We start from the raw sequence: 19,484 nt of genomic DNA, 5'->3' as shown, positions 1-19,484 counted from the left end.
CACTGAACCACCCAGGTACCCCCTTGTATGTCTTTTTCGTGCCTAATCGCCTTGGCTAGAACCTCTAATGCAGTGTTGAATAGAAGTGGAGAGCAGACATCCATGTCTTGTTGCTGATCTTAGGGAGAAAGTTCTCAGTCTTTTACCGTTAAGTGTGATATTAGCTGTGGGGTTTTGGTAGATGCCCTTTATTAGCTGAAGGAAGTTACCTTCTGTTCCTAATTTGCTGAATGTCTTTTATCATGAAAGGGTGCTGAATTTTGTCAAAGAGGATCACATCATTTTTGTCCTTCTTTTTTTTTTTTTTTTTCAACGTTTATTTATTTTTGGGACAGAGAGCGACAGAGCATGAACGGGGGAGGGACAGAGAGAGAGGGAGACACAGAATCGGAAACAGGCTCCAGGCTCTGAGCCATCAGCCCAGAGCCTGACGCGGGGCTCAAACTCACGGACCGCGAGATCGTGACCTGGCTGAAGTCGGACGCTTAACCGACTGCGCCACCCAGGCGCCCCTGTCCTTCTTTCTATTACATTACTTTTGTAATAAAAATATTAAAGAAGTTAGGTATTGAAAGAAAGATGGTATGGGGAACATGAAAACCTTTCACTAAAAGTTAACAAATACGAACTGTTGTCTTCCACTGTTTCTTTTTTATGCACACTTTTTTTTTATTTTAAAAAAAAATTTTTTTTTCAACGTTTATTTATTTTTGGGACAGAGAGAGACAGAGCATGAACGGGGGAGGGGCAGAGAGAGAGGGAGACACAGAATCGGAAACAGGCTCCAGGCTCCGAGCCATCAGCCCAGAGCCTGACGCGGGACTCGAACTCACGGACCGCGAGATCGTGACCTGGCTGAAATCGGCCGCTTAACCGACTGCGCCACCCAGGCGCCCCTATGCACGCTTTTTAATTTAATGTTTATTTAAAAAAAATTTTTTTTATGTTTATTTATTTCTGAGACAGAGACAGAGCATGAGCGGGGGAGGGGCAGAGAGAGAGAGAGACACAGAATCCGAAGCAGACTCCGGCTCTGAGCTGTCAACACAGAGCCCGATGCGGGGCTCAAACTCACAAACTGTGAGATCATGACCTGAGCTGAAGTCGGTCGCTCAACCGACTGAGCCACCCAGGCGCCCCTTTAATGTTTATTTTTGAAGGGGAGAGAGAGACAGAGAGACAGAGCATGAGCAGGGAAGGGGCAGAGAGAGAGGGAGGCACAATACAGAATCCAAAGTAGGCTCCAGGCTCTGAGCTGTCAGCACAGAGCCTGTCTAGGGGCTCAAATTCGCATAATTTCATGTGCTGATTTTTTTTTTTTTTTTTTTTTGAGAGAAAGACAGAATCTTAGGCTCCACACTCAGTGGGGAGCCCACTGCAGGGCTTGATCCCATGACTGAAATCATGACCTGAGCCAAAATCAAGAATTGGATGTTTAACTGACTGAGGCACCTGGGCACCCCACATGTACTGATTTTTAAACTTAGCATTTTATAAGCACTTTTCAGTGTTATTTGTTGTAATAAATGTGTTAATGGTCACATATTCACTAGAGTATATGTTAGCCTTGGATGGCTTAGCTGTTTTCCTACAGGACAAGTCTGGTTTTATCTGACCTTTAAAAATGATTTCTCTTTCTCACCTCGTTCCACTTCCCAGATATCTAAGAGAGGCAGATGGTTGCTGGCATTAGGGAATTCTCTGCTGTTTTACTTTTTTAAAATTTTTACTCTCTGTAAAAATTCTCTGCTGTTTTACTCTCTGCTGTCTTACTCTGCTCTGCTGTTTTACTTTTTTTTTTATTAAAAAAATTTTTTTTCTTAACGTTTATTTATTATTGAGAGATAGAGAGAGATAGAGCACTGGGAGGGGCAGAGAGAGGAGGAGACGCAGAATCCGAAGCAGGCTCCAGGCTCCGAGCTGTCGGCAGAGAGCCCGATGCGAGGCTCAAACTCACAAACCGCCAGATCATGACCTGAGCCGAAGTCGGATGCTCAACCGACTGAGCCACCCAGGTGCCCTGCTGTTTTACTTTTTAAGTGTGTTGCATAAAGACATCTTAAGACAGTGCCCTTTCCATCATTCTTTTTTTTACTACATGTTTAGAAAAGAGAATGCTGAAAGTTTCTATATAATGATTGATACCTGTTTGCATCTAGTCTTGCCTCATTATCTTTTTTTCACCTAATCATCTAGGGAAATGATTGTGTAATATTTATATCCATTGAGCTTGACTTAACCTGTCGGTAATTGAGTTAATCTAAATATTCCATTTATGTAGCCATTTATTATCATTTAATGTAGTTAATTACAACTTGACTGAGAGTGGTGAGTGTTAGGGCGTCTAGGTGGCTCAGTTGGTTGAGCATCTGACTTCAGTTCGGGTCATGGTCTCACAGTTCCTGAATCGAGCCCCATGTCAGGCTCTGCACTGTTAGCTTCGGAGCCTCTGTCTCCCTCCCTGTCTCTGCCCCTCCTTTGCTCGTGAGTTCACACGTGCGCTCTTTCTCTCTCTCTGTCTCAAAAATAAGAGTGGTGAATATTTTTAAGGCAGTTTTAAAATTCTTTTTATTATTTGAATCCTGGAAAACATGAGTTTGCTATATAGTTTGGTCATCTAAATAGAATAAACAATGATTGGTTATTATGACTACAGCTCACTATTGACCCTGGGAAGTACAAATTGCTTTTGAGTGAAAATGTGGTTGGAATAGATTTCAGTGTTCAGTTTGTACCTGCTATTTATTGTGACACCGAGTTCAGTGAGGGCTGGCATCTATGGGAGGCCAGTAACTTCCTCTGGGTTGCCTAAATTGCCTTCATGAAAAGCACCTAGAATAAAAAAAAGCACAGCATGCTGGTAAACCATTTTGAATTATTTGGTAATGTTGGTGGGCTGGAGGGGATTGGTGGTTGCTTTCCTTAGCATTAAAGTGGCCTTGCCTTTTGGGTTTCACCTGTAGCAAATTGTGTTATTGCCTACTGATTTCCAGGCTTATTACAAGGACTGACTATGTTTTTATAGCACTAAGAAATTTGCTATAGATGTTTACTTTCACCAGGATTTACATTAAGACAAGGAATAGACAGAAAAACAGCAAACACCATTCTTGGCAGTATTAAAACTGATACAAATAATTTTTGCATTATTGCTGACTTCCCATTTACAACACTCAAAAAGAAAACAAGAGGGGCGCCTGGGTGGCGCAGTCGGTTAGGCGTCCGACTTCAGCCAGGTCACGATCTCGCGGTCCGTGAGTTCGAGCCCCGCGTCAGGCTCTGGGCTGATGGCTCAGAGCCTGGAGCCTGTTTCCGATTCTGTGTCTCCCTCTCTCTCTGCCCCTCCCCCGTTCATGCTCTGTCTCTCTCTGTCCCCCAAAAAATAAATAAAACGTTGAAAAAAAAAATTTAAAAAAATAAATAAAAAATAAATAAAAAAAGAAAACAAGAATCCAAATTCATTTTTCTCTTTTACGTGGCTTGGCTAGAGCAGATTTCCCTATATCCTTATATTCTCTATATTGAAAGTGTAAATGAAAGGAGTCTTCTTGTATATTGGAAGGAAGAAGCATATAAAAATAAAGGAAGGATGGGGGAACTTCTGGCTACCATGTTAGAAATTTTGGGATAATCAGGGTGATTATGTCCTCCTTACTGAAGAAGAATCAGTAATGGTAGACCCAGGAAAGGTTGAAATTTGAAAATATGACTGGAATTTTTTTTTTACAAGTATATTAGAACTTACAGTGCAAATTAGTGCTTTCTAAATTTTGCAGGGGAGAAGGGGAAACTACATTAATTCTGATTGTATTGTCTTTGTTCTATGATACTTGGAATTCATATTTTGGACTTCTCTTCAAAGACACATAAATGAAGTACAGTAAGGAGGGGAGCTGAGGAGGGGCACCTGGGTGGCTCAGTCAGTTAAGCATCCCACTTTGGCTCAGGTCATGATCTCACAGCTTGAGTCCCGCCCCCGCATAAGGCTCTCTGCTGACAGCCTGGAGCCTGCTTCAGGTTCTGTGTCTCCCTCTCTCTCTGTGCCCCTCCCCTGCTTGCACTCTCTCTCAAAAATAAATAAACATTAAAAAAAAAAAAAAAGTGGAGGGGAACTGAAGATATCTTATATGGAAGTAAACTCATGCAGTTCCTGTGCCCAAGAAGCTACTATTGATAGCCAGTATTGATGACACTTGGCTAGGGGCTGTGCTGCCATCATGGGCAACTTCGCCAAGGCCACTTTTTTTTTTTTTTTAATGTTTATTTTCGAGAGAGAGCATGTGTGAGCGGGAAAGGGGCAGAGAGAGAGGGGGACAGAGGATCCTAAGCAGGCTCTGGGCTGACAGCAGCAAGCCCGATGTAGGGCGCCAACTCAGGAACCACAAGATCATGACCTGAGCTGAAGTTGGATGCTTAACCAACTGAGCCACCCAGGCACCCAGCCAAGGCCACTTTTGATGCCATTTCCAAGATAAGACCTACAGCTGTCTCAACCCTGACTTCTGGAAAGAGACTGTGTTCACCAAGTCTCCCTATCAGGAATTCACTGACATCTTGTAAAAGATACCCACACCAGTCTCCGTGCAGAGGACCCAGGCTTCAGCTGTGGCCACCACATAGTTTCATAGAAGAAAAATAAAGTTGATGAGTTTGAGCCCAGCGTCAGGCTCTCTGCTGTCAGAGCAGAGCCCACTTCTGATCTGTCTGGCTCTCTCTCTGCCTCTCCCCTGCTTGCATTCTCTCAGAAATAAAAAATGTTAAAACAAAAAATTTAAGGGGCACCTGGGTAGCTCAGTCAGTTAAGCATCCAGCTTCGGCTCAGGTCATGATCTCACAGTTCATGTGGGTTTGTGCCCCATGTCAGGCTCTGTGCTGTCAACTCAGTGCCTGGAGCCTGCTTTGGATTCTGTGTCTCCCTCTCTCTCTGTCCCTCCCCTGCTCAAGTTCTGTCTCTCTCTCTCAAAAGTAAATAATACACATTTAAAAAAAATTTTTTTTTAATTTAAAAAGGTGGGAGAGCACCTGGGTGGTTTGGTCAGTCAGTTAAGTATCTGACTCTTGATTTCTGCTCAGGTCTCAGGGTTTGTGGATTTGAACCCCAAGCCCCTGGCATTGGACTCTGCATTGACAGCAGGGAGCCTGCTTGGGATTTTCTCTCTGCCCCTCCCCTGCACTCCCGTGAGTGTGTGTTTTCCTTGCCCCCCCCTTCTTTCTCAAAATAAATAAACTTTAAAAGTTTTAAAAAAAAACACAAAACTTGTGTCAGAAACTGTCAGTGAAGGGTCACCTGAGTGGCTCAGTCGGTTAAGTGTCTGACTTTTGGTTGCGGCTCAGGTCATGGTCTCACAGCTCGTGAATCGGGCTCTGTGCTGACATTGTGGAGCCCACTTGGGATTCTCTGTCTCCCCACCCCACCCCACCCCATCCCCGCCCCTTCCCAGGTTGCTCTATCTGTCTCAAAAGAAATAAAAACAAAAAAAGAAATGTCGGTGAAAATAACCCCCTCTATCAAGGTACCTAAAAATATTTTGAGCAGTGATGGTATTATTGAAATAAGTGAAGCTTACCAAAATTAGGTCTTCTTTTGGCCTTTGAGCTGGGACTTATGGCAGCAAAGGTGGTAGGTAAAAGTATTATAAAGTTTTTGCCAAATATGGAAAAGATACCAGGTATCCCTCAGTATTTCTACCATACTATTGGTATGCTGAATCTAGCTCTGCTCCAGTGTGTAACAGTCATTCTTACTTTCTTTAATTTTATTTCTTATGACTCATTTCTGCCCCGTCACTGACCCTCATTCCCCAGGAGACCTTCCCCTAATATCTAACTTTAAATTCCAAGTTTGGTTGTTCTTAGTACCTCCTAGGGTAGGGCTACTTTATTAACCTTTGCCCTTACCACTTCCATACCAGTTGTCCCATGTGTATGTATGCAAGAAATTTCAGCAAAATTGGACACTAGCTAAATATACTAGAATGTGTTGCAGCATAAGCAACGTTATCAGTTTTTTAAAAATAGAGCTTATGAGCTATAATTCATATACTGTAAAACTCACCAGTTTAAGTGTATATAATTCATTGGGTTTTTAGTATAGTCACAAGAGTTGTACAAATATCACCACTTGCTAATTCCAGAATATTTTCATGACTCTTGAAAGAAACCCATACCATTAATAGTCACTTCCTACTGCTCTCCCCAGCCCCTGGCAACTATTAATCTACTTTCTATCTGTATGGGTTTGCCTATTCTGGACATTTCATGTAAATAAAATTCTATAATCTGTGATGATGTGCTCTGTTGTGCTTGACTTCTTTCACTTAGCATAATATTTTCAGTATTCTTCCATGCTGTAGCTACATACCAGTATTTCATTCATTTTTATGGCCAAATATTATTCCATTGTGTAAATATACCACATTTTTTAATCCATTCATCAATCCGTTGACATCTGGGTTAATGCTGCTATGAACACCTGTGTACAAGTTTTTGTGTGGACATAGGATTTTAATTCTTTTGGATATGTACCTAGGAGTAGAATTACTGCGTCACAAGATGACTCCATATTTAATTTTTTGAGGAACTGCTAAACTGTTTTCCATGGCTGCACCGTTTTACATTCCCACCAGCCGTGTATGAGGGTTCTAGTTTCTCTAGATTCTCACCATCATTTGTTATTGTCCACCTTTTGATAGTAGCCATCCTAGTGGGTGTGAAGTGGTATCTCATGGTGGTTTTGATTTTCATTTCCCCTAATGACTAATGATATTGAGTATCTTTTCCTGTGTTCTTTGGCCATTTATATGTTTTCTTTTTCTAATTTATTTATTTAATTAATCCCTATACCCACCATGGGCCTTGAACTCATGACACCGAGATCAAGAGTTGCATGCTCTTCCAGCTGAGTCACCCAGGCACCCTTGTATATTTTCTTTGGGGAGATATCCTTAAAGCTAAATATTGATGGTCTGCTATTTGGAATACTAAACTGTTTAGATTAACTTCTTTTATCTGATGTAAAGGAGTTTTTGTTTCATTAATTCAAATGTTTTAGCCTATTCTTGAAGATTGTTTTAGAAAACTAATGTAGATACAGCTTTCCCCTATGAAAACATTGTATTTTGTATCCTGACCTAAAATATCTACATACAGGGGCGTCTGGGTGGCCCAGTTGGTTGGGCGGCCGACTTCGGCTCAGGTCATGATCTCGCAGTCCGTGAGTTCGAGCCCCACATCGGGCTCTGTGCTGACAGCTCAGAGCCTGGAGCCTGTTTCGGATTCTGTGTCTCCCTCTCTCTGACCCTCCCTCATTCGTGCTCTGTCTCTCTCTCTATCTCAAAGATAAATAAACGTTAAAAAAAAATTAAAAAATATATATACATATTGTCTCCAGTCTTTATTGGACTGTGAACACAATTTGGTCATATTTCTTTTTTTTTTTTTAATGTTTATTTATTCTTGAGAGGCAGAGACAGAGTGTGAGTGGGGGAGAGGCAGAGAGAGAAGGAGACACAGAATCTGAAGCAGGATCCAGGCTCTGAGCTGTCAGCACAGAGCCCGATGTGGGGCTTGAACTCACGAACCATGAGATCATGACCTGAGCCAAAGTCGGACACTTAACTGACTGAGCCACCCAGGCGCCCCGGTCATATTTCTATTGTAAATTTATATCTCTAGGTCCAAAGAGTTAGCAGAGGTAGAATTCACAAGTAGGGAACCAGTGGCCCATCAAAATTTTGTTATATTCTGTACATTCTGAGGACATTACCTGACCTTTAGTTGAGAGAAAGGTTTATAAGGCAAGGAAAATTGATGTTTCAGGTGTTATACCTGAAGTTGAAAGTACATAAAGTTGAAGTGTACATATGTTTGTGAGTACTTTTAGATAAGCATGAAAAAGTACATGATTTGATCCTTCTGTCCCTCTCTCCCCCAGCGTGGTACCATGCGACGACGCTATGAAGATGATGGCATTTCAGATGATGAAATTGAAGGGAAAAGAACTTTTGACTTGGAAGAGAAGCTCCACACCAACAAATATAATGCAAATTTTGTTACTTTTATGGAAGGAAAAGGTCAGTATCATTTTGGTTCCAGGGACCTGCAGTCCCTTGGTGTAGGAAGTTGTAGACTCTGGGAACCATGGGCTCAGTATCTGTGCAGCTAAAATATTGCCTATTGATGCTGTGATGCTGTTTATTTTATCTTATTACACAATGCCATTCTTACACATGCACGTGCCCACACACACACACACACACACACACACACACACACACCCTCATTTCCCTAGTTCTCCCACCTTGGGAGTCATTCTCTGTGACACAAGAAGAAAAGTGTTTTATTAGGGCCAGGAACATTGTTGGAATTTTTCCCTGAAGCCCTCTTCCTTCTCCAATCCCTTGTTTTAGGTTTAATTTAGAATAGTACACTAAAAACTTTTTTTTTTTAATGTTTATTTATTTTTAAGAGAGAACACATGCCGGAGGGGCAGAGAGAAGGGGGAGAGAGAGAATGCCAAGCAGGCTCTGCCCTGTCAGTGCAGAGCCTGATGCAGGGTTCAATCCCAAGAACTGTGAGATCATGACCTGAGCTGAAGTCGGACACTTGACTGACTGAGCCACCTAGGCACCCCAGTAAAAACTCTTCTATGCACGTACCTCTCCCCACAACCACAACAGAGGTGGGATTCCATGTGTACTATGCAGCTTTGCTCCTTGGCAAACTGACAAGGATGTCATGGTATATACTCTAGTGGACAGTAGTAAATTTTTTGGCTGTGAAGAGACAGGGTGATGATAATTTCTGCTTAGGGTTTATGAGATGACTCATTAATAGTACTACCCTCTATTGGTTAAATTCTGAATTTACTGTGGAAATACAGACTTAGAAAACACCTTGAACCCTGCCTCTCAGTGTGAGTTTCCTATATCCTGAGGGATGCTTTTTTTTTCCTCCCCTAATATTTATTTATTTTTGAGAGAGAGAGAGAGACAGAGCACGAGCAGGGGAGAGGCAGAGAGAGAGGGAGACACAGAATCCGAAGCAGGCTCCAGGATCTGAGCTGTCAGCACAGAGCCCGATGTGGGGCTCGAACTCACAAACTGTGAGATCATGCATGACCTGAGCTGGAGTCAGAGGCTGAACCAGCTGAGCCACCCGGGTGCCCCAATGAAGGATGCTTCTTTTGCGTGTATTGTCTCACAGAGCAAAACTATTTACACAGAAACAGCAAACACCATCTCCACCTTAATACTTAGGATCTATTTTATGGTCTTTTTATCTTTTTCCGGCTATACCTCTTGCCTTTCTAACAGTTGTTTTCTTATGGTGACAGATTTTAATGTAGAGTATATTCAGCGGGGTGGCTTAAGAGACCCTCTGATTTTCAAGAATTCGGATGGACTTGGAATAAAGTAAGTGTTCTCGGCCTGATTGGATATAGTTGTGAAATGGCCATATTACACCAGGGCTATAGACAATGCAGTATTGATAACCCAAAGCAGTAGATAATTAAAAATAATCCCCCATATAGTTTTAAAACCATGTATTTTTCTTCTTTTGTTACAAAAACAACTCATGGTTGTTAATAATTAAATGAAAAAATATAGGTGAGCTAAAAAGAAAATAAATCTCTTAAAAATCTATTACCCTGGGATAATAATCACTTGTTAACATTTTGTTATATATTCTTTTTTATTATGTATATGTGAATATATAATCATATTTAAAATATGTCATTAAATCTAAATATGAATATGAATATTTATGTGTCTTAACTTAGGAGTTTTTAGTACGTTAATGAAGAACTCACACTGATTAGAGAAGGTGTGCTTCCATTTATACTTACAAGTGTTTGTTTCATAGGATGCCAGATCCAGACTTCACTGTGAATGATGTCAAAATGTGTGTGGGTAAGTAGTAATATGTGTGGCCGTTGCGCCTATGAGGCAAAGATTTAAGATTGGGATTGATTTCTAAATTTCTGACTGAGATTTAAGGCTTGGGAACGTTGAAGTACACATTTGATTGAAGTATATGCCTCTTGATAAAAACTACCATTTCATTGGCCACTGAGAATTTTCACAGAAAGAGTTACAAAAGTTGCTTCATTTAGTACACACCGGGCACAGAACTTTAAAACTTCTCCTTCCCTACCTACCATTTTATCACTGTGTGCCCCTCCTTCTCTCCGTGAAAAGTCTGTTCCAGGTCATCTCACCCAGGAAAGTGACATTTTATATCTTCGAGACAAGAAGGAAGATTCATTCATATCTGTGATTCTCTTCCATTCTCCAAAAGCAGTAGAGAAATTTCCAGGAAATTTTCACCAGTGCTACATTTGGTAACTTGACCAAGGTTTAAAACTTTGCAAACTATGGGGCGCCTGGGTGGCGCAGTCGGTTGAGTGTCCGACTTCAACCAGGTCACGATCTCGCGGTCCGTGAGTTCGAGCCCCGCATCGGGCTCTGGGCTGATGGCTCAGAGCCTGGAGCCTGTTTCCGATTCTGTGTCTCCCTCTCTCTCTGCCCCTCCCCCGTTCATGCTCTGTCTCTCTCTGTCCCAAAAATAAATAAACGTTGAAAAAAAAATTTAAAAAAAAAAAAAAAAAAAAAAAAAAAAAAACTTTGCAAACTGAAGCATGTGACTCTTGATCTCAGGGTTGTAGATTCAAGCCCCACTTTCGGAGGAGAGATTACTTAAATAAATATATATATAATAAAAACATATAGAATGTATATTTATATATTTTTATTATATATGTATATATGTATACATATATAATAGTAATAATAAACAAAAGCATTGTAAGCCGAGAAAGAGATATGTTAACATTTCTTTCAGTGACTGGTTGAGTTTTTAGTCTGATTTATATTCTGTTCAAAATTTAGGGGAAAAAAACAAATTGGATCAACCTAATTAAAGAAGAAAGCTTCCTGGTGTCAGTAAAGGTTCAGGTCAAATTTCTGCAGACCATTTGGTTTTCAGGGTAGCCCTGAGACTCACCAGGATCCTTTGGAATTCAGAATGGTTACAGTCTTATACACGTTAAAGCAGTAAAGTGGATTAAAACCTTTTGGACATGTTTCCAACAGGACATGAAGCAAAAAGTTTTTTCTGATGCTTTCCTCTCAACATTATAGCTTTTGTTAAGTTTTGTTCTCTATGTTAAAGTTCCAGTGCAATGTCTTGCTTTGGAAATTGACACTGCAGTACTATCTCCTAGCCACCGGAGGGCCCTTTTTAGACAGCTGGATAACTCTTCTGTTTATCCAAGAGGTGAAAGTCACAGATAGCCCAGGTGAAGGAAAGTTCTTGAATTCCCTGGTTTTTTCACTCCTTCACTATTTCTGTGTTAGAGTCCAGCTGTCTGCCTGTCACTGGGTATTTCCTAATATCTAGTGCAATCTCTGGAGTATAGTAGGCACTCAGTAAATCTGTTGAGTGATTAAAATGCTTTCCCACTCTTCACAATGCAGGGCTCTCTCAGAGGACCTCAGAAAATCTTCTTGAGTACCTATAGGTCCATCACTGGACTTCTTTTCCTAACAGACCTCCAGGACAGTAATAAGTTTATTGTTGTTGTTGTTTATTTACATCCAAGTTAGCATATAGTACAACAATGATTTCAGGAGTAGATTCCTTAATGACCTGTACCCATTTTAGCCCATCCCCCCTCCCACAACCCCTCCAGCAACCCTCTGTTTGTTCTCTATATTTAAGAGTCTCATGTTTTGTCCCCCTCCCTGTTTTTATATTATTTTTGCTTCCCTTCCCTTATGTTCATCTGTTTTGTATCTTAAATTCCACATGAGTGAAGCCATATATTTGTCTTTCTCTGACTAATTTGCTTAGCATAATACACTCTGGTTCCATCCACGTGGCAGTCTTGCAAATGGCAAGATTTCATTCTTTTTGATTGCCAAGTAATACTCCGTTGTATGTATATACAACATCTTCTTTATCCATTCATCCATCGATGGACATTTGGACTTTTTCCATACTTTGGCTATTGTCAGTAGTGCTGCTGTAAACATTGGGGTGCATGTGCCCCTTCAAAACAGCACACCTGTATCCTTTGGATAGACACCTGCTAGTGTAATTGCTGGGTTGTAAGGTATTTCTATTTTTGATGTTTTGAGGAACCCCCGTACTGTTTCCAGAGTGGCTGCACCAGTTTGCATTCCCAACAGTGCATTCTTTCTCTGCATCCTCGGCAACAGCTTTGATCTACATTTTTGAAGGAAAGCATTCACTTTTATTTTTTTATTTTTATTTTTTCAAATGTTTTTATTTTTGAGAGAGAAAGAGATAGAGAATGAGCTGGGGGGAGGCAGAGAGCGAGGGAGACACAGAATCCAAAGCAGGCTCCAGGCTCTGAGCTGTCAGCACAGAGCCCGATGTGGGGCTCCAACTCACAAACCATGAGATCTTGACCTGAGCCGAAGTCAGACACTCAACCAACTGAGCCACCCAGGCACATCTGTTTTTTAAACAATTGTGCTAAAATACAAGTAACGTAAAATTTACCATTATAATAATTTTTAAAGTATATATTTCAGTGGCATTAAATTTATTCACAGTGTGCAACCATCACCAGTTTCTAGTTCAGAACGTTTTCATCACCTGTATCTTTAGATATTTACCTAGGAGTGAAGTTGTTGGGTCACATGGTCATTCTGTGTTTAATTTATTGAGGAACCACCAAACTGTTTTCCACAGCAGCTGCACCACTTTACATTATTCCCAGCAAAGTCTTGAGGGTTCCAGTTTTTCTGCATCCTTGCCAGCACTTGTTATTTTCCTTTTTTTTTTTTTTAATTTGTGGCTATCATAGTGGGTGTGAAATGGTATTACAAGACAATTTTGATTTATCATTAGCATTTTCTTCCAAAATATAAAGGGTAGGTTTGCTTTATTGCCTTATATTATGAGTTATATCTTATGTGTATTCTGCCATGTCTCCTTTATTATGGCCATATTCTAGTCCTCCTGACTATTATCTCATATCTCTGACTAGACTGTAAACGTTTTAGAGGCAGGGGACCAGGTCTTGATACTAGTTGTTATATCCACGAAGTCCAGGTATATAGTAGATGTTTGCTAGTTTCTTACAAATTGGACAATATTCTTTTTTTTTTTTTAATTTTTTTTAACGTTTATTTATTTTTGAGACAGAGACAGAACATGAACGGGGGAGGGTCAGAGAGAGAGGGAGACACAGAATCCGAAGCAGGCTCCAGTCTCTGAGCTGTCAGCACAGAGCCCGACGCTGGGCTCAAACCCACAAACCGTGAGATCATGACCTGAGCCGAAGTCAGTTGCTTAACTGACAGAGCCACCCAGGCGCCCCTGAACAATATTCTTTTTTTTTTTTTTTTTTTTTTTAATTTTTTTAACGTTTATTTATTTTTGAGACAGAGACAGAGCATGAACGGGGGAGGGTCAGAGAGAGAGGGAGACACAGAATCGGAAGCAGGCTCCAGGCTCTGAGCCATCAGCCCAGAGCCCGACGCGGGGCTCGAACTCGCAGACCGTGAGATCGTGACCTGAGCCGAAGTCGGACGCTCAACCGACTGAGCCACCCAGGCGCCCCTGAACAATATTCTTAATATCAGCAGCTTTTTATTCTCTTTCCTTTTCTTGACCACTATTATTTTAACTTTTTTAGCTGTCTTGCCTCTCCATATTGTCTCTTATGCTGCTGCTTCTGCTTGGAATTCTCTGTTGAATCTTTCTTGTTGAAATTCTATTTATTTTTCAAGGCCTAACTCAAAAGTCTCTTCTTCACCTTCTTTTCCTAAAAGGCTTCTCTGGTCAGTCCAATGTTACAAAAATAATAAAAATAATAATAATTTTCCTTTTATTTTTACTACTGTTTAATTGACACCTACTTTGTGTTAAATATTTTCCTTCACAGCGGCCTCCAAGGTAATATTATTCCCAAGTTAAAGAAGAAGATATTAAGGTTCAGAGAAGTTAAATAGCTTTCCCAACTATTATTAGAGCTGAAATTTAAACTTAGGTATCTTTGGCTTTAATTAGGCTATTGTTTTTCCTCCCTACTAATTTATGCATTTTCCTTTTTGTTGTAGTTGTTATAGTTGGTTGAGAATCTGATACAGGTCTTTGTGTCCCTCATGGTGGCTTTATCAGTCAGTAAATATTTGTGAAATGAATGAAAAGGGAGGTTTATATTAGAAATGCTTAACAAGTTTTGGAAATAACCCTTTTAAACAGAAGAATGGACAGCTTCAGAATGAATCTAGTACTCACTCTATCACTGTATAGTGGATCAAAGTATAGGATAGATAAGATCCTTAAAACTGCATCAAAGCAGTGTAGTTCAGTGGGTAAGAACATTAACTCTGGAGTTGGTGTAGAGTTCTGGGATTCTTGTCCTGCCTTGTCCTGCAAGTTACCTAACACCTATTTTCTCATCTATGAAATGGTGATTAGTACTTACCATTTAGAATTGTTAGGGTTGAGTAAGATATTGAATATAGGATTTGTTACCTGACCATATAGAAATATGCCATAGGGAATCGCTTTTTTATATTAACCTGTTGTTTTTCCCATTCTCTGTGGTTTGATTTTCTGTTGATTTATCCACCTTGAGTGACAGCTCTCTCCTTGCTTATTACTGAATACCCTGAATAAAGAAAGGATACTTTGTTTCCTTCTACTTGTATTTTATATTCTTAATATATTTGAGGATAATAGCGGCTCAGTAGAGATGATTGATACATCTTTCGTGGCAGGGAGTCGTCGCATGGTGGATGTCATGGACGTGAACACACAGAAAGGCATTGAAATGACCATGGCTCAGTGGACACGCTACTATGAGACCCCAGAGGAGGAGCGAGAAAAACTCTATAATGTCATCAGCCTAGAGTTCAGCCACACCAGGCTGGAGAATATGGTGCAGAGGCCCTCCACGGTTAGTCTGATCATTTTTTCCACATTGTCATTGTCACCAAGAGAGTTGTTTATATACTGGGAGAATTTATAACTTTTTTTTTATGTTTATTTATTAGAGTCAGTGGGGGGCGGGGCAGAGAGAGAGACGGAGAGGATCCCAAGCAGGCTCCGTGCTGTGAGCACACAGCTTGACTCTAGGCTTGATACATGAACCAAGAGATCATGACCTGAGCTGAAATCAAGAGTCGGAAGCTTAACCAACTGAGTCACTCAGGTGCCCCCTAATCATTCTTTTAAAATCAAGATCTCAGCCTGGGTGGCTGTCATTTAAGCTTCTTACTCTTGATTTTGGCTCAGGTCATGATCTCACTGTTTGTGAGATTGAACCCCACATCACGCTACACACTGACAGCACAGAGCCAGCTTGGGATTCTCTCCCTCTCTCTGCCCCTTTCCTGCTCTCTCTGATCCTCCCCCTGCTGTCTATCCCACACCCCAAAATAAAAAATAAACATTTAAAAATAAATAAAGTCAAGATCTCAGTGTTTTATTCTATCTCCATTTAATCATCCTAATTGCATCAAAATTATGATAATTGCTTCTAAAACTGTTATTTTATATATACACCTACATTCAGCTTACCAGTAAGATGCATTGTTATTATCACTAAGACATTGATATGTACAGACCAGCAGGAAAATGTTCTTAGTATTTTACTATTATTACCTGAAGAGACAATGTAATTTTTTGTCATTGCTTCTTGTTACTGGAGATGGCTACAGCTAAGTACAGAATTTCTTATTAAGGGGCGCCTGGGTGGCTCCGTCGGTGAAGCATCCGACTTCGGCTCAGGTCATGATCTCACGGTTCATGAGTTTGAGCTTCACATTGGGCTCTGTGCTGACAGCTTGGAGCCTGGAAACTGCTTCGGATTCTGTGTCTCCTTTTCTCTCTGCCCCTCCCCCATTCACACTCTGTCTCTCAAAAATAAAGATTAAAAAAAATTTTTTTTAATTTCTTAAGAAAACTTTTATCTCCTTAGAATGATAAAAATCCTTTTACATTATAATTTGTTTGGTCATGTGGAAATATAGGAAGACAGTTAGAATTTAGTCTTGTTATTAGCCAAACATGGTGCACTTAATAAATAAAGAATATAGGGCACCTGGCTGGCTCAGTTGGTAAAGTATGCAACTCTTGATCTTGGGGTCATGAGTTCAAGCCCCACATTGACCATATAGAGCCTACTTTAAAGAAAAAGTTTTTTTAATGTACAATTCAGTGCATTAAAATAATAAGAGAGGGATGTAAGAATCACAATAACATTGTTTATAAATTGTTTTTAATATTGCTTATAAATTAACACTGTTAATATTTTTAGAATTTCAACTTAAAAATAAAGTGATTATAGCTATAAAAGTCAAACATTCATACTTTTCTGTTCTTAAAATTTAGAACTATGTCATTCACACATGAAGCCTTTTTTGTAACATTCTTAATTTATTCACTTTTGTTCCTAGCTTTAATGATAAAAATCCATCATTATATAACAAAAATAATAGACCTAAATGGAGGAGTGGAACTATGGAAGGGCTCAGAAAAGGAAATTTTCTGGAGGACACAGAATAATGCACCAGTATTTTTTAGGGACCTAAAACATGACTGGAAAGATTGAGCTATTACCAAGGTCACTTCCTGAAAGCGGGAAAGCTTTTGATGACTTGCTATGTAAGCAATAATATGCTTATTCTGCTGGGGTATTATTTATTTATTTACTGGAGTATTTTTCCCCACAGTGTATCCTTCCATTTATTTAGGTATTTTCTAACATATCTCAGTAATGCTTTTTTATTTTTATTTTTTATTATTCTTTTTTTTTAATATTTATTTATTTTTGAGAGACAAATTGTGAGCAGAGGAGGGGCAGAGATTGAGAGGGAGACACAATCCAAAGGCTTCAGGCTCTGAACTGTCAGCACAGAGCCTAACATGGGGCTCAAACCCACAAACCGCGAAATCATAACCTGAGCCAAAGGTGGATGCTTAACCAACTGAGCCACCTAGTCGCCCCAATAATGCTTTTTTAAAAACCAACTTTATTGAGGTATAATTGACATAAAATATACTCATTTTAAGTATACATTTCAATGAGTTTGAACAAATATACTTATTCTTGTAATCTTTCACATAAACCACATAATCTCTTATTCTCTGTGACATTCACACCTTCAGAGTTAGCGTATTATTGGTTCAAGTGCCCACCACGTGCTGAGCACTATGCTAGGTGCTAGAGGACCTGTGGAAGATAAGGTCATTGTCATTCTCACAGTGCTTAAAGTCTCACGGGGAAGAAAGACCAGAGGATAGACATTTCTATGAGCCACACTAATGGTAAGTGCTTCATAAGTGAATAAATACAGAGTGTGGTGGGGGCAAGAAGGAGGACCCCCCCTAACCTAAACTGGATGAGAATTAGGGGAAACTCTTTGGAGGAAGTGATATCTAAGCTTGACATGAAAGAAATGAGGCAAAGGGAATGAAAACCAGAATTCCAGGCAGAAGAAGTAGTATGTGTAAAAGTAGGTGCAGTGGAAGAGGAAGGTGGGCAACCTTTAGGTGCCTCTTGGGGTGTTAGCATAAAATGGGATTTTCTGGTAAGGAGAGAGATTGTTTTCTGCTGTCATTCCAGCAGTACCTGAGAGGTAGCTGGAAAGTAACATACACAGTGTGCAGATTTGTTTGGTGGTGGGAAAATCCGTTCATGTAAGGCTGTGAGCTTTTTTTGTGAAGCATATGACTAGATTAGGTCCTGGGTATTGGACTTCTTACCAGTTTGGCCCTAGTATTGATGCAGAACAGGTAGAAACTGGTGATTACCCCTTCTGGAGACTTGCTCTCACATGGATCGGGCCATTTAGTAAAAGGCCTAACCAGAGCCTAAAGATTAACCGAAGGAAAAAAGTATGAGTCCCATATCACAAGACGATACCTAATAATACCAAAAAATGAGAGGCCAGAATGAGTGACTCAGTGCTGCAGGTGAGAAATTCTGGCCAAAGAAATTCAGCTTTCTCTGAATGAAAATTGAGAAAAAAATACCCATGTGTTCTTAACCCTTCTTTTCCCCATCCAGACATAAGAGCTTATACTGTCTTGAGCAAGTATTGTTATTCATTATTCTGTTAAAGTGTTAGCAAAGGAGAGGACCATGAGATAGAAGGTGCTGACCACTACATTAAGAGAACAGAAAGTAGATTTTGTTTGAGGGAAAGGAAGGAAGTTGGAGTTCATTCAGTGTTTGAGACCCAGTGGATGCTTGGTTAAAACTATTGGCTCCCTGAGCAGAAATCTTTGAAGTGCAGCCACAAGTTAACTTCATGGTTGCTCTCAACTTGCATGTCATTGGTGATCCCTTCCAGCCTTGCTCCCACGGTTTCCTAGACACCTGCCTCATATCATTATGCACAGATTGTATGCATTTGTCCAGATCTATATTGTCAGGGAAATAAATTATTAAATACAGGTATTGTTGTAAAGTTTACTGTATATGTATGTTTTATAGCCTTAAGTTAGATTATTTGTAGTGTCAATACTGTACTGGACTCATGTTTTGGCTCACATTTTATCTACCTGAGACTGTTTCTTGGAGGTCAGTGGTTGGGTAATGCACACATTTGAAGGTAGAGGACATGTTATAGTTCAGTGTAAAGTGCAGATATGTTCATATTGCTTTCACTTCTTTCAGCACATATAATTTAAAATAGATTACCAAATATAAAAGATCTGTATGCTGAAAACTATAGAAAAAGATCTGTATGCTGAAAACTATAGAAAACTTACAAAGGAAATTGAATAAGACACAAAGAAATGGAAAAACATTCCATGCTCGTGGATTGGAAGAACAAATATTGTTAAAATGTCAATACTACCCAAAGCACTCTACATATTCAGTGCAATCCCAATCAAAATTGCACCAGCATTCTTCTCAAAGCTAGAACAAACAATCCTAAAATTTGTGTGGAACCACAAAAGACCCCGGATAGCCAAAGTTATGTTGAAAAAGAAAACCAAAGTGGGAGGCATCACAATCCTGGACTTTAGCCTCTACTACAAGGCTGTAATCATCAAGACAGTATGGTACTGGCACAAGAACACATAGACCAATGGGATAGAATAGAGAACCCGGAATTGGACCCACAGACATATGGCCAACTAGTCTTTGACAAAGCAGGAAAGAGCATCCAGTGGAAAAAAGACAGTCTCTTTAGCAAATGGTGCTGGGAGAACTGGACAGCAATATGCAGAAGAATGAAACTGGACCAGTTGCTTACACCATACACAAAAATAAACTCAAAATGGATGAAAGACCTAAATGTAAGACAGGAAACCATCAAAACCCCAGGGGAGAAAACAGGCAACAACCTCTTTGACCTCAGCTGCAGCAGTTTCTTGCTTGACACGTCTCCAAAGGCAAGGGAAATAAAAGCAAAACAAACTGTTGGGACCTCATCAAGCTAAAAAGCTTCTGCACTACAAATGAAGCAATCAACAAAAGTAAAAGGTAA

At 40.1% G+C, this 19,484-nt stretch overlaps 1 protein-coding gene across 3 annotated transcripts in view; it reads left to right on the top strand.

Moving 5' to 3' along the window:
• KDM2A (lysine demethylase 2A) overlaps positions 1-19,484 on the top strand; it is a 116,150-nt gene that overhangs the window by 58,285 nt on the left and 38,381 nt on the right. For all 3 annotated transcript variants that reach the window (XM_086676792.1, XM_086676795.1, XM_025915505.2), the window contains 4 exons: positions 7,934-8,072; positions 9,335-9,413; positions 9,865-9,911; positions 14,760-14,938. In XM_086676792.1, coding sequence (XP_086532918.1) covers positions 7,934-8,072; positions 9,335-9,413; positions 9,865-9,911; positions 14,760-14,938 — 444 coding nt within the window. The remainder of the gene's footprint in view (positions 1-7,933; positions 8,073-9,334; positions 9,414-9,864; positions 9,912-14,759; positions 14,939-19,484) is intronic.

This window comes from Puma concolor, chromosome D1, assembly GCF_028749965.1.
Source record: "Puma concolor isolate L17-30 chromosome D1, mPumCon1.1.hap2, whole genome shotgun sequence".
In the NCBI taxonomy this organism is placed as follows: Eukaryota; Metazoa; Chordata; class Mammalia; order Carnivora; family Felidae; genus Puma; species Puma concolor.
This window is presented reverse-complemented; position numbering and strand designations above follow the sequence as displayed.